This window comes from Mangifera indica, chromosome 19, assembly GCF_011075055.1.
Source record: "Mangifera indica cultivar Alphonso chromosome 19, CATAS_Mindica_2.1, whole genome shotgun sequence".
NCBI classification, from domain to species: domain Eukaryota; kingdom Viridiplantae; phylum Streptophyta; class Magnoliopsida; order Sapindales; family Anacardiaceae; genus Mangifera; species Mangifera indica.
This window is the reverse complement of record NC_058155.1, coordinates 5988068-6010365: the sequence shown is the minus strand read 5'-3', so window position 1 is coordinate 6010365 and position 22298 is coordinate 5988068. Positions and strand designations below refer to the sequence as shown.

General features: G+C 32.7%; 2 protein-coding genes across 3 annotated transcripts; both read right to left on the bottom strand.

Moving 5' to 3' along the window:
- Positions 1-4842: 4842 nt before the first annotated feature.
- On the bottom strand, positions 4843-7665 carry LOC123202859 (helicase SEN1-like). The gene is made up of 5 exons (XM_044619009.1): positions 7658-7665; positions 7300-7580; positions 5577-5832; positions 5253-5493; positions 4843-5161 (listed from the first exon to the last, which is right to left on the bottom strand). Exons 1-4 carry the CDS (start codon positions 7663-7665, stop codon positions 5268-5270), a joined length of 771 nt encoding a protein of 256 aa, XP_044474944.1. The 3' UTR covers positions 4843-5161; positions 5253-5267.
- Positions 7666-7672: 7 nt separating this feature from the next.
- Positions 7673-22298, bottom strand: LOC123203508 (helicase sen1-like). Of its 2 annotated transcripts, XM_044619881.1 has the most exons (5): positions 22003-22298; positions 21235-21762; positions 20975-21140; positions 7910-8964; positions 7673-7811 (listed from the first exon to the last, which is right to left on the bottom strand). In XM_044619881.1, exons 1-5 carry the CDS (start codon positions 22132-22134, stop codon positions 7746-7748), a joined length of 1947 nt encoding a protein of 648 aa, XP_044475816.1. In that variant the 5' UTR covers positions 22135-22298; the 3' UTR covers positions 7673-7745. The 2 variants fall into 2 exon arrangements, with proteins under 2 accessions (XP_044475816.1, XP_044475815.1); XM_044619880.1 differs by lacking the exons at positions 20975-21140; positions 21235-21762; positions 22003-22298 and adding exons at positions 9225-9752; positions 10259-10535 and having other exon boundaries at positions 7910-9130.

Sequence of the window (22298 nt, the reverse complement as noted above, 5' to 3'; positions counted from 1 at the left end):
TCAGAAACAAAATAATAGATAAATAAACAAATGAAGCTGAATGAAATTTTTTCCTTCAGTAATAGAAGCAGAATTGAAAAGAGTAGACATACCCTTCAATATATTTCTCTTTGCAATGGTTGATGTAGTCATCAGTGTACCTAACAAATATATCATCCAAACGTTTTACCAATTTTGGAACAACCTCCAAAGGCAATATATCCCAGACTTTCAAAACTTGGATGTACATTGATTCCTTTACTATGTCAACAGTGCAAATTGTATATTGTTAGTTTATTGAGGTTGTTTGTGTCTTTTTGCTTGTATCTAAGTCAGAAAAGTTGTTGGTGTTACTTGCAGCTTATGGTTAAATGGATGATGATCCATATTTTCAGGCACCTTTTTGTTGTTATAAGTATGGTGCTCATTAATTAAGTTATGGCCAATATTGTATTTTGTCTTGTATAAAAACCTTTTATGCTAAATGATAATATACAGAAAAAAAATTTTCATTTCCCTTGCTCTCTTCCGAAAACAAGTGTTCTGCTTCTTCAAAGTAAGCTGCTGTTTAGTTCTTGCTTACATAACTTGTCCAAAATTTAAACACTTAAAATCTCTAGAACCAACATGGTATTAGAGCTTGCTTAGATCTTAAGGGAGGCTATGTGTGTAAAATTTTGGAGCTTGTTAAGAAAAGGTTTCTTCAAGTAATGGTTTCATTCTCATCTTCAATGACACCACCTGTTTACAATGGTGAGAATTATCATATTTTGGTAGTCAAAATGAAAGCATTCTTGAGAGGAGTAGGGCTATGGCAATATGTTGAGGAGGAGAAAACACCACCTCTATTGGGGCTTAATCCTACTTTGAATCAAATAAGGATGCATGAAGAAGAAGCGACCAAAGGTCCAAGAGCTTTGTCCACTATCCACCAAGCAGTGACTGATATAGTTTTCACTAAAATTGTGGCTTGTTAAACTGCCAAAGATGCATGGGACAGACTCAAAGAAGACTCCCAAGGCAATGAGAGGTCAAGACAAATGCTTGCTCTCAATCTAAGAAGAGAGTTTGAAGTCTTGAAAATGAAGGAAGTAGAAACGATTCAAAAGTATACTGACAGGACTATGAAGGTTGTAAATCAGATTAGGTTGATGGGAGAAAAGCTATCTGATTAGAGTATTGTTGAAAAAATATTGGTATCCATTCTTGAAAGGTATGAAGCCAAAATATCTTCACTTGAAGGTTCAAAGAATTTTTCAGATTTAACTATGTCTGAGGTAGTAAATGCTTTGAAAGCTCAAGACCAAAGAAGAGTTTTAAGGCAAGAAGAAACTGTTGAGAGAGCCTTCAATGCTAAGCTTACTGGAAAACAAGTAAGTTGTAGCTCCAACAAGAAACAACTTGGAGAAAAAAAGGAAAAGTGGAAGCAAGGGAGTGATGGAAACAAGTGTGGTGAGAAAAAAGGAAAATATCCTTCTTGTTCTCACTGCAAGAAAAAAGGGCACTCACCAAATTACTATTGGTACAGACCTAATGTTAAGTGCAGGTCTTGTAATCAACTTGGACACATTGATCGAGTGTGCAAGAACAAGGGAGGAAACCAAGTACAGCAGAATCAACAAGCTCAAGTTGTTAGGAAATCATAAGAGCCAAGTGAAAATTTGTTTGTTGTAACATGTTATGCAACTGATAGTAAGCACAATATCTAGCTAATAGACAGTGGATGCTCTAACCATATGACATTTGATGCTGATTTACTTAGAGACTTGGATGCGACTTACTCATCCAAAGTAAAAATTGGAAATAGAGAGCTCTTGGAAGTCAAAGGAAAGGGTGCAGCATTCATAGAAACTCCAGCAGGTACTAAAATCATTAAAGATGTTCTTTATGTTCCTAAGATTAATCATAATCTATTAAGTGTGGCACAAATGCTAGAAAATGGGTATTCACTACATTTTGCAAATAAGTCATATTCTATAATTGATCAACATGGGTGTGAGCTAATGACTATTAAAATGCAAGATAAAAATTTTGCAATTAAATGGATGCAAGTTGGTGATCATGCCTATCAACACACTAAGAGTAATTCAACTCTATGGCACAAAAGACTTGGTCACTTCAATTACTCAACTTTGAAACAAATGCATTCTAGGCAAATAGTGTTAAACTTACCTGTCATGAGTAATTATGAAACGGTGTGTGACGTATGTCATTTTGGAAAACAAACAAAAATTCCATTTTCCAGTAGTAATTCAAGAGCTACAGAGAGGCTTCAATTAGTGCACTCAGATTTGTGTGGTCCAATGAGTATTCCTTCTCTGAATGGAAGCACATTCTTTTTACTTTTTGTTGATGATTTCTCAAGGCTGAGCTAGATTTATTTCTTGAAACAAAAATCTAAGGTCCTGGACTTGTTTAAGAAGTTTAAGGCAGAGGTTGAAAGACAAACAGGATGCAAACTTAAAGTGCTTAGGTCTGATAATGATACTGAATATACCTCAAAGGAATTTATTTTCTTTTGCAATACAGAGGGAATTATGCATCAATTGACCACCTTTTACACTCCACAACAAAATGGAGTTTGTGAAAGAAAAAACAGATCAATTATGGAAATGGCTAGATGTCTTATGTTTGAGAAAAAGCTTTCTAAAAATTTATGGGCTGAAGCTACTAACACTTCAGTGTATCTACTGAATTTACTTCCTAATAAGGCACTGAATAATGTAACTCCTTATGAAAATTGGTCTGGAGAAAAACCCTCAGTTGAGCACTTAAAAGTGTTTGGGTGTTTATGATATGTGTATGTACCTAATGAAAAAAGAACTAAGCTTGATGAGAAGTCAGAAATGGGTGTATTTGTTGGTTATAGTAATGTCACAAAGGGGTATAGGATCTTCAATCCCAAGACCAAGAAGATAGTAATCAGTAGGAATGTTAAATTCAATGAGTAAGCAGTTTGGAACTAGAAAGCCAAAGAAGAGAATAAAGGTGAGTCTAGCCATCAACATAAAACCAACATTTGTCCAGATGATGAAACTTATTCTGGTGATGAAGAATTTGGTCCTGCAACTAAAATGAGATCTCTTGAAGACATTTATGATAGGTGCAATGTTGCAATTGTTGAGCCAAAGTCATTTGAGGAAGCCACTAGAAATGAAGAATAGAGATCTGCAATGAGGACTAAAATAGATATGATCAATAAGAATTCCACATGGAGTCTTGTTGAGAAGCCAGAAGATCAAAAGGTGATTGGTGTAAAATGGATCTACAGAACTAAATTCAATCAATATAACTCTATAAGTAAGCTCAAGGCTAGGTTAGTTGCTAAAGGATATTAGTAGCAACCTGGCACTGATTTTTCTGATACCTTTGCACTTGTAGCAAGATATGACACAATCAGATTACTTGTGGCTTTGACAGCTAAGTTGAGCTGGACTATATACCATCTAGATGTTAAATCTACATTCTTGAATGGTATACTAGATGAAGACATATTTGTAGAACAACTTGAACATTTCAAGGTTCCAGGCAAAGAGCAGAATGTATACAAGTTACATCAAACACTTTATGGCCTAAAACAGGCTCCAAAAGCTTGGTATTCTAAAATTCACTCATTCTTGCTAAGCCAAGGTTTTCTATGCAGCCCAAATGAATCAACACTTTACATAAAAAAACTTGCGAATGAAGTAAAGCTTATTGCCTCCTTGTATGTAGATGATCTCTTGGTGACAGGAGGAGATATAAAAACTTTAGCTAAATTCAAGGAGATCATGCAACAAGAATTTGAAATGTCAGATTTGGGTGAAATGAAATATTTTTTAAGCATGGAAATAGATCAAAAAAGGTGTGGCATATTCATTTCTCAGAAGAAGTATGCTCAAGATCTTTTAAAAAGATTTTAGATGCAAAATTGCAAACCAGTTTCTACACCTCTGGTTGTAAATGAAAAACTGAAGAAAAATGATTCTGAGAGTGAAGCAGAAGCCACTACATACAGAAGCTTAATTGGCAGCCTAATATATTTATCCTCCATCAGACCTGACATTATGTTTCCTACATCCCTCTTGTCCAGATTCATGCAATCACCAAGCAATGCTCATATGGTTGCTGCCAAACAGATTTTAAGGTACATAAAGGGAATATCAGCATATGATTTATGGTTTTCTAAACAAGAAAGCAACAAACTTATGGGATTCTCTTACAGTGATTGGGCAGGAAGTTTGGAAGATGCAAAAAACACCTCTGGTTATTGTTTTTCATTTGGAAGTGCAGTGTTTTGTTGGAATTCAAAAAAACAAAAGGTTGATGCTCAATCATCTATTGAGGTAGAATATATTGCTGCTGCAAGTACAGCAAATCAAGCCATTTGACTAAGAAAACTTCTCTAGACCATGTTCAAGATGAAAGTGTAGTGCTTTTTGTGGACAATAAAGTAGCCATTACAATTACTAAAAATCCAATTCATCATGGTAGAACAAAGCACATCAATGTGAAATTTCATGCAATTCGAGAGGCAAAAAAATTAGGAGAAATCAGCCTAAAGCATTGCAACTCTAAGGATCAAGTGGTTGAGATCTTCACTAAGGCTCTTCCTAAGCCTATGTTTGAACACTTGAGATCAAGACTTGGAGTTATAGCAAACACCTCAAAGGAGAAGTGTTAGTTTATTGAGGATGTTTGTGTCTTTTTGCTTGTATCTAAGTCAGAAAAGTTGTTTGTCTTAGTTGCAGCTTATGGTTAAATGGATGATGATCCATATTTTCAGGCACCTTTTTGTTGTTATAAGTATGGTGCTCATTAATTAAGTTATGGCCAATATTGTATTTTGTCTTGTATAAAAACCTTTTATGCTGAATGATAATATACAGAAAATTTTTTTTCATCTCCCCTGCTTTCTTCCGAAAACAAGTGTTCTGCTTCTTCAAAGTAAGCTACTGTTTAGTTCTTGCTTACATAACTTGTCCAAAATTTAAACACTTAAAATCTCTAGAACCAACATATATAGACCTACAACTTTAAATTGCTTAATAATAAGCAAAGTGCTTTTGCAAATAGTATCCATGTTCCTCCTCTTAGGTCGCCAGCCAATTGAAAGTTTTACTAGAAGGTTGATAACTGACTTCTTGTCCCAGTCTGATATTATTCTTTTAAATGATTTCAAGAAGTTATCACTAAAAACAACCTAAGAAATTAGCGTCTCTGACAAATATTAGCACTAACCATGGTAGGAAAAATTGATTGGCAAAGCAAGTATAGCTAAGGAAATAATATACCTTCCACTTTGGCCTCTAATTCATTAAGGAAACAATTTGATTGAAAAGTATACTGTCAGCATTCAGCAATTCATCCAATTCATTAAACTCTTTTTTTGCCTCTAATATAGCTTTGGCCAAAGCTTTATCTTTATCAGCATTAAAGAAACAACAGCGATCCTTAGCATCATTGATTAAGATTTCCCAAACAGATTCACCATGAGTTAAGGTTCTTTCATTCCCTAAAATCCATAAACAGTGCCTAGAGGGTATCAAAGGGACCGTAGTTATTCACTATAGTTAGTAAAATGAACAAAACACAATGTACAATATTTACATGTATACCTAGCCCTTGTAAGTGCAACATTGATTCTCTGTGGCTTGGACAAGAATCCAATGGATCCACTTTCGTTGCTTCTCACAGAGGAAATTATAATAATGTCCTCCTCACCACCTTGAAACCCATCAATTGACTTCACTTTTACAGTAAAGTCATCAGAGTCATCATACTTACCTCTAAGTTTTTTTTCAATTGCTTGTACTTGAGCACTGTAAGGTGAGACTATGCCAATGCTCAGCTTCTGTTTTGAGTCATTCCAATCTGCATATTATGAATTACCATGGATATAATAAGGAGATTCAATAAAAGTACGTTTGGAATTTGTTCAAGTTGAAACAATTCATGTCATTTATATAATGATTTCATTATTTAATTTAACTCTTTCTCTTCAATCATGTTTAACAAGTGATGCATAATACAAATTAGTACATGCATGAGATATTAGCCAATAAAAATTTGACAGTATATAGGATTAGATATTAACAAGAAATCCACACTTTTAGATTTCCATTTGCATAATTGAAATAAAAGGCCATGTAAATGTATAAGTTATTCTCAAAAAAGCTAGTTTCAGTAATTGCCTGCTATAGAAAAGTAGGTTAAGCCTCTGGGACATACAGTCATCAATCAAAATGCTGACAATATGAAGCCAATGTTTTGTTTCTCAAAGTGGAATATCAGAATTTAAATGAACGATATGCTATAGAGTAAGCTAAGAGATGACAAAATAAAATGGGCAAAGGACTAGTTCCCACACATCTTTTAGGCCTATCTCAAATTCATACCCACGGAAGATCAAAAACCCTTTTTCCCACTTATAACCAAACTGCCATCCAATTTTTCAGTTAAAGACAAGGGCAAAATCATAATTTTATTATTTATATTAAAAAGTTATAATGTTTATTACTTTTCACCCCTTTTAGGTTTTAGAAACTAACATTTCACCTTTACCTAAAGTTTTTAAACTTTGAAAACTAAAATTTTCACCCCCAAACCTAGGGTTTCCATATTTTTCAAAACGCAACCGCCCCCCATAACTTTCAAAAATAGCAGTTTCACCCCCATTCTTCAACTTCATCTTTCGACGTCATCTCCGGTGTCATCACTAGCCTCCTCCTTCTCCAGATGCAACGACGGCGGTGCGACGAAGAGACAAAGATCTCTTCATTGCACGACCGTATGACGAAGAGGTCTCTCTTTGTCACTCGACCCAGACGATGAGTCGTCCTTCTTCACTCGTTGCGTCTGGACGACACAACGATGAAGCGTCATCCTTTGTCTGTTCTTCCAGATCTGGACGATGCTTCGTCGTCCATATCTGGGAGACGAAGGGTCGTTCTTCGTCGTCCTTTATAGTCAGAGATGTGAGATCGATGGAATGCGCCGACCGTCGGTGGTGGCCGGAGAAGAAAGCAAACCCTAGGGGTGAAATCTAAACTTTTTAAACTTTGAGGATGGGTTGAGTTGTTAGTTTTTAAAACCTTGAGGGGGGAAATGGAGAAATTTTAAAGTTTTAAGGTTTTAAAAGTAAAATACCAAAATTACCTCTATCCCTAACTGAAAAATTGGATGACAGTTTGGTCATGGGTGGGAAAAAGGGTTTTTGATCTCCCATGTGTATAGGTTTGAGAAAGGCCTAAAAATGGGTGGGAAATAGTCCTTTGCCCAAATAAAAACTAATTTATTTTTTAAATGGTAATATAAACATGAGACTCCAACAACACATACCTTTGTACAGGTTCTGCAATATTTTCATCACAACAGCTACCTCAACCATATTTCTCCATCTACGGCCAATGAACTCTTCTCTCCCTTCAAGAGTATTGATGAAAGAATATGGACGGAATATTGGAGATCTTGGCAAAAAGACATTTTTGTTGATTCTTCTTTTAACGTCAGGAGAATCCCAAATCTGGTTGTTATAAAAATATGAATTTGGGAAGTAGCTAATTGAGGGGTGCATCCGATACTGTGTATTGAGCAGGTGTTTAGAGCGACCCAATGAGCTCCTTTAATTTTATGTATTATCTAAAGACTAGTACCGAAAATGTGCATATCATCTACATTTATATAAACATATAATCACACATTCATTGTCAACTAGTTTAAAATAAATATATTTATCTATTTCAATAGAAGAAAAACCATCACATAGAATTGCATAATCAAACTTCTCATGCCACTATTTGGGTGTTTGATCTCTCAAATAAGCTTCTCCCGAATGAAGCTTCATCACAAACCTGAAAAAAAAAAAAAGCCAAACAAAGGAACTTAAAAAGTAAAGCAAAGGCCAAATACAAAAAAGTCACCAGAACTGTTGAAATAACATAAACCATACCTTGCTTTTAACCGTTGCTGGCAATTGGCACTCATCCCCAAAGAGAATAGTATGATTTAGGCCCAACAGTTGCAGGGGTATGGTCGACTCACTTTCTTTTAGTTGTGCCGCTTCATCAATGACCAGAACGTTCAGTGGTTCCATGGCCACTGAACGCAGCTTAAATGAACTAGAAGCAGTGCAAAATATTACAGAAGCTGTTGTAAAGCAGAAATATTTTAATGAATCTATGTTCACACCACTTGGAAACTTAAGTTTACTAAAGGAATCCTGAAGATTTCTTAAAACTGTATGGCATTCACCTCTCCTTTTCTGCAACAAGTAATTTCTATGCCCAGGTGACGAAAAAAACTCTTCAGCTACTGAATGTGAAAAGAGCTCTTGTAGCTCATCAGAAACTACATTTTTTTCAAACAACAAAGTTTCGAAAGAATCAAGTAAACTGATAAGATCTATCATATTTTGAAAATTACTTTCCAAAATGAAACGTTTGGGTATGTGAGTGCAGAAGATAAATATACAATTCCTAAGAGGAGTGGCAGTATGTTTAAATCTATCTCTCACAAATTCAAGAAATGACTTAAACTCCTCATTGTCACCTTCCATTTCCATATTCCTGTAATTCTCTTTGACTTCATTTTTGTCAACACTTTCTCTCTTCTTTATCAATTTATTCTCCAAGAAAATGTGATACTGAGAAACACAATCTTCAAGTAAATCCATCATGGATGAGAAGCAATGCCTCCAGCCAGTCAGCGTACCAAAACACTCTGAAAGCTTTTTAACGCGATAATCCAAATATATTTCTTCTATTTCTTGACCAACTTTGAGTCTCTCCTTACTCCCAAACAAGAGAATATCTCCAAGAGGAAGCATCAGAGTCTCACTTCCATAGTCATCAGTTTTAATCGATTCTTTCAGCAGCTTCAGAACACGGGAAGCAACTTCTGTAATTGCAACATTCGTCGGGGCACAAGTAAGGGTTCTGCATTTTGTTTTCAACAGCGTAAAGAGAAGCATACTAACAGCTTTAGTTTTCCCTGTTCCAGGGGGACCCCATATAAGTTGCACAGAGGACTTGTGATCACAACGCACTCCATCAAGACAGGCAAGAACTGCATTCAATTGCGAATCATTCAATGTTGATGATAAACCACTACCAAATTTCTCGTATAAGATCCCTCCATTCAGTTCAGAACAGACTTGGCAACTTTCCTCCGACTGTCATGCAACATGCAAGTCTCAATCAAAAACTACACAATGTATGTCATCAAGAATAAGTATAGTATAAGTAAATCATCTTCAGAAAACTTACCACAGAATTCCCGCGTAAAACTTTTTTGATAATCTTCAAATTTCCAGACATGTTCAGGGATTTCCATATTCTTCTGTTAGTAGTAATATTTGCCAAGAAAATCACAAACAGTGATTTCTCCCATTCAAACTGCTGGATGCTTTTTGAAGCCTTCACTTTAAAGTAAGTAGAAGTGCTATCATTATCATCCTCAGCGATTTTCATGACTGATAGAAAAGACCACATTCTACCAACCCTCTCCAAGTCGGAAATAGTTTCAGGTTTCGCATCTGCTAAAATTAAAATATCCCCCGGCAAAGTTTTATAAGGCTCTTTACCATTGTTACTGAACCTGTTCCTCCAGTAATCAATCTTAACATCAAATAACTCAGATCCATGAGGCCTAAAAACATCCACCTTAGCATAAGGTGCTCTTGAAATGGTCTCCATAGGTGAAAACAGTTCTGCTCGTGTTTCTTCCAACAAAGGATAAACAAATGACCCCAAATACTGAGTGACAGATTCAAATGATTCCGGAATTTTTTCCACCTGAAAGGAATAAAACAATTACTCAATTCAGTAATAAAATATCAATGAACTTGAACATAAGATGAAAGCACTAGAAAGTAAAGAGAAATCTCATCTAAAGCTTGTTGCTGAATGAGATCAACCGTTGCCAAAAAAATAAAAATAAAAAAAAAGGAAACAAACTACAAATATTTCTTTTTGTAAACCCGCACTGCACTAATAAGAGAGGAGCATCCCCAACATTTACACAAGAATGAGCGGGAAACGCCAATGCCGCAGTTAAAAACATTGCTTCATTTTCATAGACAACTGAACATTACAGATGATTAAAAGGGAAACGCCGAACGTAACAATTAAAAAGCCAAACAAACATAGCATCGAACAATAGCTATTACCCAGTTGACATTTTCGTGAAATGAAATTGAAAATTATTAACTGGTATATCCTAGGGATATAAATATAAAATATGAGTTTCTTTATTAAAATTTATTAGTTACTGAAAATGAAGAAGAGTAAAGAAAGCAAACCTTATGACTGAAAAGATTTTCGTTACGAATGTCATCAAGAGACCAAGAAAAGAGAGTATTAATGAAGCCATCGTCATGATTTTGTACTCCTCTCTTCTTGCTGCTACTACTACCTTCACCTTCCATCATCATATCCATTGATCCTTCTTCTGAGAATTACACAGTCAAATGAAGTAGCTTTACTAATGAGAGACAACTAGCTTACTTCAGTAGGAAGAAAACACCATGCAAATGCAATGAAGAAAAAAGGAATCTATAGTACTTACTTCCACTTCAAAAGATACTAACAAATTGAACATTGCGTTTTGTTTGGGAAACTTTTTAAAAGCATATTAAATAGCCCAAAAGTCATTTGCTTATTTATTCCATTCCCATTCAGCCCTTTGATGTCTCAAGGAAGAAAAGAAAAGTCTTCAGTCTCCTCTTCATGACATAACAAGGAATCTATAGTACTTACTTCCACTTCAAAAGATACTAACAAATTTAACATTGCGTTTTGTTTGGGATACTTTTTAAAAGCATATTAAAGAGCCCAAAAGTCATTTGCTCATTTATTCCATTCCCATTCAGCCATTTGATGTCTCAAGGAAGAAAAGAAAAGTCTTCAGTCTCCTCTTCATGACATAACAAGGAATCTATAGTACTTACTTCCACTTCAAAAGATACAACAAATTTAACATTGCGTTTTGTTTGGGATACTTTTTAAAAGGAAATTGAAATTTTTACCACTATTTTAATCTGTGTATACAAAAATGTCACCTATCCTAAAGCTTAAACAAATATACCACAACAATAATCAACTTCCCCAAGATACCCCTCTTTAATCTTTCATGCATATATTTTCTCTTTTCTTCTCTGTAACTTTTTTCTCTCTTCTTCTTCTTCTTCTTCTTTCAAAGTGATAAAGAAATCATGTAGAGAGATCCTTACTCTCTTCATCCTCATCTTCAAAAACAAAAAAAGGAAGGAAAAAACTGAATTCTTCAGATTAAGAATTCTTCAAAGTGAGGATATAAAAAAAAAAAGAGCAACCCACAAAAAAACTCAACCACATCCACTTTATACCTTGGAAGAAATGATCATCAAAGAAGATCATTTAGTAAGATTTAACTGAAAAAAAAAAATTAACATTTAAGGATTAAAACTGAAAAAAAGTTTGCGTTTAAGTGAAAAAAAAAATCATTGGCGTGAAAGTTGCTGGGTTTTCTAGGTTGGCATTAACCCCAAGGGTTGGCCTAACGCCAACCATAATTAAAATAGGCAAAGGGCTGGCGTCCCACGCCAACCCTTTATAATATAATATAATTATATTATATTATAATATAATATAATTATATTATATTATAATATAATAATATATATTATATAATATAATATATATTATGTTATTAAATATAATATATTATAATATATAATATTATAATAATATTATAATATAATATATTATATTATATAATATTATTATAATTATAATATATTATAATATTATAATTAAAAAAATATTATAATATTAATATTACAATATATAATATATAATATAAAAGTACAGTCTCAAGACATTATTTTATCTAGAAGCACTTTTTGAAAAAATTTAGCATAGTACTACAGCCTTTAAAAATTAAAATAAAAGAGTTGGCGATTTTATAAAGGGTTGGCGTCTGGGCAACCCTTTATTTTATTTTATTTTATAAAAGGGTGGGGGGTCATGTCAATCCTTGTATATTTATTGCAGATGCATTATATTTTAATATTTTTATTGCAGAAGCATTATATTTTATAAAGGGATGGGGCCATGTCAGTAAAAAAGGTTGCAGTATTATATTTTAATATAATATATAATATATAATATTATATTATATAAAATATATTATATTATATAATATAAAGGGTTGGTGGCGTTGTGACGTCAACCCTTTGCCTGTAAAAAAATATTATGGGTTGGCGTCATGCCAACCCTCAAAAATTATAAAAGGGTTGGCATGTGGCCAACCCACACCAACCCTTTTTAATTTTTTTTTTCCAGTTTTTTTTAATTAAATGTCTATCTTATTCTGAAATCTGAAATCTACATAATAAGGTTCGCCAACCAGTTTTTTTTCCATTTTTTTTTCTGCCAACCTTTTTAACCTTTTTTTCAGTAAAGAATTCTTAATCTGAAATCTATTTCCTTTTTCAGTTTTTTCCTTTCTTCTTTTGTTTTTGAAGCATTTATTCTATTTTCTATTTGATTCTTTTATCACTTGAAAAATGAGAAAGAAGAGAAAAAAAGTTGTAGAGAAATGTAGAAGAAAGGGTATTTTGGGAAACCAGATTATTGTTGTGGTATAATTGTTTAAGCTTTAGAATGAGTGATATTTTTGTATACACGGATTACAATGAAGGTAAAAATTTCACTTTCCCCTTTTTAAAAGCATATTAAAGAGCCCAAAAGTCATTTGCTCATTTATTCCATTCCCATTCAGCCATTTGATGTCTCAAGGAAGAAAAGAAAAGTCTTCAGTCTCCTCTTCTTGACATAACAAGGAATCTATAGTACTTACTTCCATTTCAAAAGATACTAACAAATTTAACATTGCGTTTTGTTTGGGATACTTTTTAAAAGCATGTTAAAGAGCCCAAAAGTCATTTGCCCATTTATTCCATTCCCATTCAGCCATTTGATGTCTCAAGGAAGAAAAGAAAAGTCTTCAGTCTCCTCTTGATGACGTAACAAGGAATCTATAGTACTTACTTCCACTTCAAAAGATACTAACACATTTAACATTGCGTTTTGTTTGGGATACTTTTTAAAAGCATATTAAAGAGCCCAAAAGTCATTTGCACATTTATTCCATTCCCATTCTGTCGTTTGATTCCTAAACAAAAACGCCCTAATTTTTTTAAAATACCAAAATTACCCTTTGTCACATTTATATAAACTCCCTCACTCTCACTCTCATTACATATATTTCTTATATCACTTAAATACTCACTTTTACTCTCATTTTTACTTAATATCGATTGCCACAGGTTCGTTCGAAAAAAAGAAATTCGTATTTATGAATTCAAATAAAAAAAAATCAATTCGTGAAAACTACATTGAAAATAACATGTTATGAATGAATAGATATATTGAAATACCCTAGAATGTCAATAATCAAAAAATTATTCACAAATCTAAAAAAACATATCTAAATTTTGAAAACTACACATTCAAATAGCTTATGAATGAGAAAACTGAAAAATTGATCAAAAATTTCGTAATTACATTGTAAAACGTGTCTAAAAAGCATATAATAATTACAAATATCAAATTTGAAAATTACATATCAAAAAAGTCTAGCCCGGTCACAAACAAACTCAAAACCATAAAAACTGAAAATCCTAAATTTAATAAAACAAAAAAAACTGCATAATACACACTGAAACAGTTTTATTTTGGCCTCCAAATTTGGTGCAATGAGCAAAGTTGGTTTCATTATAGAACTTGAAATGATCTTCGCGTTGATATATTACAGGCCTCGTAACTCCTCGGACCCTCGTGGATCTCCCTCGGTTCCCCCTCCCCCTAAAATTTTGAAAACATTAAATTTCCCCCCACCCCACGGGCACCCATGGGAGTTACCGCAACATCGACAAATCTAACCCTTTTTTTGGCCAAAAATCAGCATTTCAGCCTCTAATTTCAACACAAATCAAATCTACACATCCAATAACACAAAACCCCTCAAGAAATTCAAGCAAAATAATCAAAAATCAAAACATTTTATGCATTGTTCAAAATCGAAACACTAAACATTCAAACCTCAAAATCTCCCTCAAATCTCAATAATTCTAACAATAAATTGATTCAAACAAGAAGTGAGATGATGTACTATCTTTCTTTGTCATTTTCGATGGCTAGAAAACACAAAAAGTCGATGAAAAAGGTGAAAACCCGTTGACCCGTGGGAGACCCATGGGATATTCAAATTTTCTCTGATTTTGAACAGTAAATCTGTGAGAAATGTGGGGTTTATATAAAAGGGTAGTTTGGTCATTTGCCAAATTGAGGGCATTTTTGTTTAAACCTTAGAGTTTTGGGTAATTTTGCTTAACGCTCTCTAATTTTGGACATTTATTATAATTTCCCATTAAAAAATAGAACTTTTATAAAGAGAAAAAGTTTTGAATTATTCAAAAAGAAAGGCCAAATAACTTATTCCCACCCAAGGCATACTGAAAGCCCAAAAACCCAAAGTGACCCCTACTAAGTTTTAAAAACTCAAATATCCACCCATCCATTAGTTTTGGTTGTTACACTCAAGGATAAAATCATCATTTAAAGATTTTTATTTAAACAAAAGAAAGTTATTTCTTTTTTCCTCTTTAGTTTTAAAAACTAACCATTTTCCCCTAACTCAAACTTTAGAACATTGCATTTACACCCCAAAAATTCATTCCATCTTTTCAACGGTTGTTCTTTCCAACACTTTTCTCCGATGGCATCTCCCCTTCCTCCATGGTGGTTTCTACACGGAAACTATTGAAAATCAGACCAAAATGGCTAGATTTTCTCACATGGATCTGTGAAAAAATTGCATAGATTTGTGTGACGATCTATGTATCAAGGACACATAGCTTAGCTAAACAACATTGCATGGATGACACCCATTCTATAGGATGTCATTCGAAAGATCTGTGCATCATCGATGCATAGATTGTTGCACAGATATGTGTGATTTTTGCACAAATCCATGTGCAAAAATTCAACCATTTTGATCAAATTTTCGATGGTTTTTTGCATTGAAAAACCACCAAGGAGGGAGGAGAGATGTTGTCAGAGAGGGACGCTAGGAAGAACGGCTGCTAGAAAGATGAAATAGAGTTTTTGAGGTGCAAATGCAATGTTTCAAAGTTTAAGGAGGCGGCGTTTATTCTAAAATATAAAACCCTAAAAATATGTATACTGGGGATGAAAGATTAATTTTTTAAAATTAAGTTGGGAAAAAATAGTTAGTTTTTAGAACTAACGGAGAAAAAAGAAATAAATTTTTGTTTGTTTAAATGATTATTTTTAAAACTAAAGGGTTAAAAAAATCAATTTTTTATTTAAATAAAAATCTTTAAATAACAATTTTATCCCTAATTATAATTGTCAAAACTAACAGATGGATAAGCATTTCACTATACCTTGGGTGGGAATAAGTCTTTTGGCCAGAAATAAATAGGTGAAAAGACCGAACACGTGGATAATGTTGTTTGTGTTGACTCAAGTCCTCTCAAAACTCAGATGCTTCCACGTATACCCATTATTGTCAACTGTCTGTGGTAATTTTCTTAGTTGCAAAGAAAAATTATTCCCAACCCAAGAATGTACATTCAAAATAAATATTAATTTATGTTTACTAATGATATGTTAAGTGATTAAACACAAATTTATTTCTAATAAAATCATAGTTACCATATAAATTAATATCCATTCTTAGTGCATATTATTTTATTTGAAAAAAAAACATTTAATGTCACCCTAATATTCTCCATTATAATTTAACGAGATATTATACCTACTAAGGTGGGTTGCTAGAATATTATAGGGGTTATTAATTAAATATTTATATTTGAAGGGAATTATATGAAAATATTTAACAAATCTAATCTTATGACTGACATTGATATAAATATGAATATGAACTTCAATTGTGTTATCTCTAAAGTTATGCTGATTTTGTGTTGTCGTGTTGGTTTATTGTTAATATAAATATTTTTGAAGGTTTAGGGGTGGTTAAAAGTGGTATGATGTGTTATACAAAAGTTTATAAACATTTTGATTCTATCAACATGCCTTAGGGAGTTGTTTCCATATTTATATCAATGACAGTCAATTGTTGATATAAATGTGGTATAATGTGTTACACACAAGTTTCCATATACGGCTACCAAGTATGTGGGTAATGGATGTACTATCAAAGTTGAATAAGCTAGTGATACATCATAAGTTATGGTGGTAACAAGTACTAATGTATGGTGGATGGAATGTCAGGGAGCATTATTAGACCTATCAAGAGGCTATGTCAAAATTGACACGACTTATTGTGTCATGGGCCATGTTAGGCCAAGGTTCAAAAAAATGTGAACCCATGAAATTTGAAAGCTCAAGGCACGACCAACATGGTGGGTCATGCCTTTATGGACTTCTTTGTGGACTAGTTTGCCAAAATTATCAACTCATGAAATTTGATTTTCTTGCAATAGAATTATCAGGTAAGTAGGATTCTCTCAACCCCTTATATGATATGTGATTGTTGTAGATTGAAGGATTTACCCTCTACCATTATTTGATAGAGGATCTAACGGGAATCAAGGATGATTAAATTGATCCTTGTTACTATTGCTTAATGAATGTTATGTATTGCAAATATGATGGTGATGGGATTTAGTATGTTAATCATGTGTTTTGAAGGATTATGTGAAAGTTTTTATATATGTATGTTAGAGATGATTTGAACTACAGTAAGCATTTCCTGAGCATTCGAGTTAGTGTAAGTTAATTTGAATTATTTTTGTGTTAACCCAAAGATGCTTTTATTTTGTTTTAAGTGGTGTTACGTTGACTCGAATTAACATATGTGTCAAAAAAACTCAACCTTAATTTGATTTTTTCAGTCATGTCAAGTTAGATTAACAGGCTGTATTAAAAATTATCAACTCTATCTAATATTAATACTATTATAATATTTGGACAAAATGACACAATACCTTTTGACAATTAAAACTAACAGATGATTTTAACAAATGGGTGAAAAATAGCTTTTTCAAACTTAAATGGTGGGAATTGTCATTTCATAAAACTTTGAGAGAGAAATAGTCATTCAGCCATTAATAATTTACCATTAATAAATTTTAACATTAGGGCAAATTTTTCAATTGTTTAGTATTCTTTATTGTTTTTCTAAATATCTATAATATATTTTGAATAATACTACTCATCCTAAAAAGCATATGAAAAATTCATATCTCAAATGATGTGTCTATGACCTTTATATATAAATAATTAAAAGCAAGAGTAATATTATCCATCTCAAATTTCACATCTCAAATGATGTATGACATATGAAAGCTAGTATATTTTGTTTAAAAAAAATGATAAACATACGATAACACATTATTAATGATATAATAAGATAAGATTATGTATATTTTTAAGGGTCAAAGTCTTATATTTATATATTTTCTTATGCAATGAAATATATTATAAAATGTTATTTTTGAATTAAAATTTGTTTCAAGTCTTTCTTGGTTGAAGACTCATTGAAACAAAGAGATTTGCAAATTACATGAAAGAAAAGATTTTCTCCCAAAGAATTTTAAGATGAAAGATATGAGACAAGCTTTTTATGTTATCAAAATAAAATATTTAGAAAAATATCATAAGGAATTATAAGTCTACCTTAGAAAGTATATATAAGTACAATTCTTGAAATTTTCAATGAGTAAATGTTCATCCATGGTTGTTTCCATAAAAAAGGGTGCTAAATTCAGTCTCATGTAATATCCAAAAATGAACTATAGCCAAATAAAAAAAATGGAATCAATTCCAAATGCCTTTAGAGGTTTAATGTATCTATAGACTTGTACAAGATCGGATATAACTTTTGAAGTAGGAATGTTGGGCATATATCAAAGTGATCATGAAATTGATCATGGGAACGCTACAATTAACACTCCTAGGTATATCTCAAGGGTAAAATGATCTTTTTACATGTATTTATGGATTTATGTACTTGAGACATAAGAATATGAATACATGTTTATTTTGAAATTTTAAGTAGGTGAACGATTATGCATGAATTATGCATGTCTATTCATTTGTTGCATCACTCATCATGCATGCCTAATATGCACACCCATGTAGTAAGTTATCTCATGAGAGTTTATAAAAGGCATATCTGGGATTTTGAGATCATTAGCCCATAAATCTTCAAGTTTCTCTTATCTAGTTTTCTTGCTAAGTGAGAAGAGAGAGATCTGGAGTGCTTCTTTCGACAAGTAGAAAAGGATTTTTGGCTAGTAGCTAATTAAGGAAGAGAATGTTTTATCTATAATGAATCGTCTAGTTGTTAGAGTCCAAGTAAGTAGGAAGACTTGATTTATATTTTTGTAAAATATCTAGTTTTCTTGCTAAGTGAGAAGAGAGAGATCTAGAGTGCTTCTTTCGGTAAGTAGAAAAGGATTTTTGGCTAGTAGCTAATTAAGGAAGAGAAGGCTTTATCTATAGTGAATCGTTTAGTTGTTAGAGTCCAAGTAGAAAGACTTGATTTATATTTTTGTAAAATGTGGTGCTAATTTGATCCTTGGATGATATTTCATGGTTTGGTAAATCGAGAAAGGGTATATGGTTAATTGCCAAAACAAAAAAGAACATATGGATTTGTGTGAATGATTATGCACATATGGGTATAAAGAATTATGTATTATGTTGTAAATCCATTATGTTGAATGTTGTGGTATTTTTTGGTGATTTTATCTATTTAAATTGATCATGAGCAATTATATAAATTAAGAGGTTAAAGCCTATAGTGAGTTATAAGATGGATATGGTAAGTTTGATCAAATCCGATTGGTTATGTATATAGTTTGTGTGATAAATGTGTTGTTTTGATATGTTGTATTTAAGACTTATTTTATGCATCATAGGATGTTAGAGACCTAATGAATGTTTGTTCAAATGACACTTTGGATCTATACAACAAATCAACAAAATAGTATTAAGATAGAGAAATACTCAAATATACAATAAGATTTCTCTATCTTAGGGTTAAAACAGATAAACAATCAAATAGAATTCACATAAATTCAATCGACTGAATATTCAATTATTGATGTTGAGTAACTGTAGAGTTGAAAGGTATTTAAGTAGTTCTACGGGTGATTGAGATTTGTTGAATGTTAATTCATTTAATGTTGTGTAGTTTTAAAGTTGAAAGTATTTAATTCAGTTCTACAGGTGACTGAAATTTTTTAATGTTAATTGATTTGACATTGTATGTAGCCGTAGAACTGAAAGATATTTAAATACAGTTCTATGGGGGGCTTAAAATGGCTAAATGTTATTTGAATTGATGTTTGTGAGCATGTAGAGTTGTAGGTGATTTAAGTCCAGTTTATGAATGACTAAAGTTGCAAAATAATTTATTTATTAATAGGTGTATAACAATAGAGTTGAAGAAATCGTAATTCAGTGATGGATATGACTATATTGTTGAATGCTACCAAATTGGTATTGTTGTGGGATGTAGAATTGAATATAGTTAATTTAGTATAACGAGGTCGTGGTTACCTGATGATGATTATTCTAAGATTTTATTATTGAGTTATTAAATTATGAATATGGTATTAAGAGAATTATGTTGTTGCATATCTGGTGATTCGTTGCTCTGCCTGTGCAGTATTTTACCCCAGGTATGACAAATTTTCAGTTGCTCTGCCTGTGTAGTATTTTACCCCAGGCATGACAGATTTCAATTGCTCTACCTGTGCAGTATTTTATGCCAGGTATGACAAATTTTTAGTTGCTATGCCTGTGTACTATTTTACCCCCAGGCATGACAGATCTCAATTGCTCTACCCAAGCAAGATTTAACATGTCAGATATGACAATTCTTTCTCGCTCTGCCTGTGTTGGGGACATCCATCGGGTATGACAGATTTCTCCTTGAAAATATTAGTAGTGATGTACAGCTTAAGTTATTATATTGGTGAGAGGTTCAGAAATAAATAAAGAAAATAAAAATATGAGTTGTTGACAATCAGATCTTCTTTTTAAAGGTGATATTTCCTAAGAATAATTTTATCACTCATGCAATGTGTGTTCCTTTAAATTTATTCATAATATTAAGTATGCATAGGAATTGTTGGCAACCTCGTTGCCATAAGTGTGTTACCATATAAAGAAAAATATATTTGCATGTGGTCATGAATTTTGTTTATTGGTAAATGCAACTTTTGAAATATTTTGGAAGGTTGTGTGTTCATTCGATAAGAATTGCAATAATTAGTTCAGGTGCGATATTCTTGATTAATCTTAATTATTAGCAGTAAATGATTTTATTTTAGTGGTGATGTTTCAATTATTTCCTTAGAAATTAAATATCTTCGAATAAGTTAATATATTATAAACTCTTGCATATTTTTATTGATACATATGTCATATGCAACAATGTTTTATAAACTGCCCACTCACTGAGCTTTTAGCTTACCTTTATAGAATTTTGCCCTCCATGACATCTCCAGGACCGTGTCAAGCAATGACTTGCCCAAGGTTGTGCACAATATAGCATCTTCAGTGGGTGTCCCAATTTGCATACATATATTTGAGTTTTCTTTGAGAAACTTATGAAATGTTGAAGGGTCAAAGGCCTAATTAAACTATTCTCATGATTTTTTTGAAATGAGTAAAGATGTAAATTGTTTTGTTATATATATGATAAGGCTAGAGGCCCGAGTACAGGTTTATTTTATGATTTCTTGGCTTTAATCAGGATGTATTTTGACATGTACTCATTTAAAAGTCAGAGGCCTATAGATGATATTATATTATGTGCTAGGTTATGGTGTAGAAAAGTTTTTCAAACAGAATACAGGATGCATTTCGCCCTTCCAAGCCTATAACAGTATTCTCAAGGGTTATAGGATTAGCGGGTCGAGATGGGTCCTGTCACATACTAACAGCTTTAGTTTTCCCTGTTCCAAGGGGACCCCATATAAGTTGCACAGAGGACTTGTGATCACAACGCACTCCATCAAGACAGGCAAGAACTGCATTCAATTGTGAATCATTCAATGTTGATGATAAACCACTACCAAATTTCTCATATAAGATGCCCCTATTCAGTTCAGAACAGACTTGGCAACTTTCCTCCAACTGTCATTCAACATGCAAATCTCAATCAAAAACTACACATTGTATGTCAGCAAGAATAAGTATAGTATATGTAAATCATCTTCAGAAAACTTACCACAGAATTCCTGCATAAAACTTTGTTGATAATCTTCAAATTTCCAGACATTCTCAAGGATTTCCATATTCTTCTGCTAGTAGTAATATTTGCCAAGAAAATCACAAACAGTGATTTCTCCCATTCAAACTGCTGGATGCTTTTTGAAGCCTTCACTTTAAAGTAAGTAGAAGTGCTATCATTATCATCCTCTGCGATTTTCATGACTGATAGAAAAGAACACATTCTACCAACCCTCTCCAAACCGGAAATAGTTTCAGGCTTCGCATCTGCTAAAATTAAAATATCCCCCGGCAAAGTTTTATAAGGCTCTTTACCATTGTTACTGAACCTGTTCCTCCAGTAATCAATCTTAACATCATGTAACTCAGGTCCATGGGGCCTAAAAACATCCACCTTAGCATAAGGTGCGCTTGAAATGGTCTCCATGGGTGAAAACAGTTGTTCTCGTGTTTCTTCCAACAAAGGATAAACAAATGATTCGAAATACTGAGTGACAGACTCAAATGATTCAGGAATTTTTTCCACCTGAAAGGAATAAAACAATTACTCAATTCAGAAATAAAATATCAATTAAACTATTTTCAGCCAGCATGAACTTGAACATAAGATGAAAGCACTAGAAAGTAAAGAGAAGTCTCATCTAAAGCTTGTTGCTGAATGAGATCAACCGTTGCCAAAAAAAAAAAAAGAAAGGAAACAAACTACAAATAGTTCTTTATTAAAATTTATTAGTTTCTGAAAATGAAGTAGGGTAAGAAAGCAAACCTTATGACTGAAAAGATTTTCATTACAAATGTCATCAAGAGACCAAGAAAAGAGAATATTAATGAAGCCATCGTTATGATTTTGAACTCCTCTCTTCTTGCTGCTACTACTACCTTCACCTTCCATCATCATATCCACTGATCCTTCTGAGAATTACAGAGTCAAATGAAGTAGCTTTACTAATGAGAGGCAACTAGCTTACTTCAGTAGGAAGAAAACACCATGCAAATGCAATGAAGAAACAAGGAATCTATAGTACTTCCACTTGAAAAGCTGCTAACACATTTAACATTGTC

Excerpts from the sequence above, each read along its gene's own strand:
- LOC123202859 (XM_044619009.1), bottom strand. Across the intron at positions 5,833-7,299 it reads ATTGCAGAACCTGTACAAAG|ATTGGAATGACTCAAAACAG; the intron begins GTATGTGTTGTT and ends CATAATATGCAG. Across the intron at positions 5,494-5,576 it reads GTTGCACTTACAAGGGCTAG|GCACTGTTTATGGATTTTAG; the intron begins GTATACATGTAA and ends GATACCCTCTAG.
- LOC123203508 (XM_044619880.1), bottom strand. The coding sequence starts at position 10,396 with ATGGATATGATGATGGAAGGTGAAGGTAGTAGTAGCAGCAAGAAGAGA. Across the intron at positions 9,131-9,224 it reads TTTTACGCGGGAATTCTGTG|TCGGAGGAAAGTTGCCAAGT; the intron begins GTAAGTTTTCTG and ends GTTGCATGACAG. Across the intron at positions 7,812-7,909 it reads CAGCAACGGTTAAAAGCAAG|GTTTGTGATGAAGCTTCATT; the intron begins GTATGGTTTATG and ends TTTTTTTTTCAG.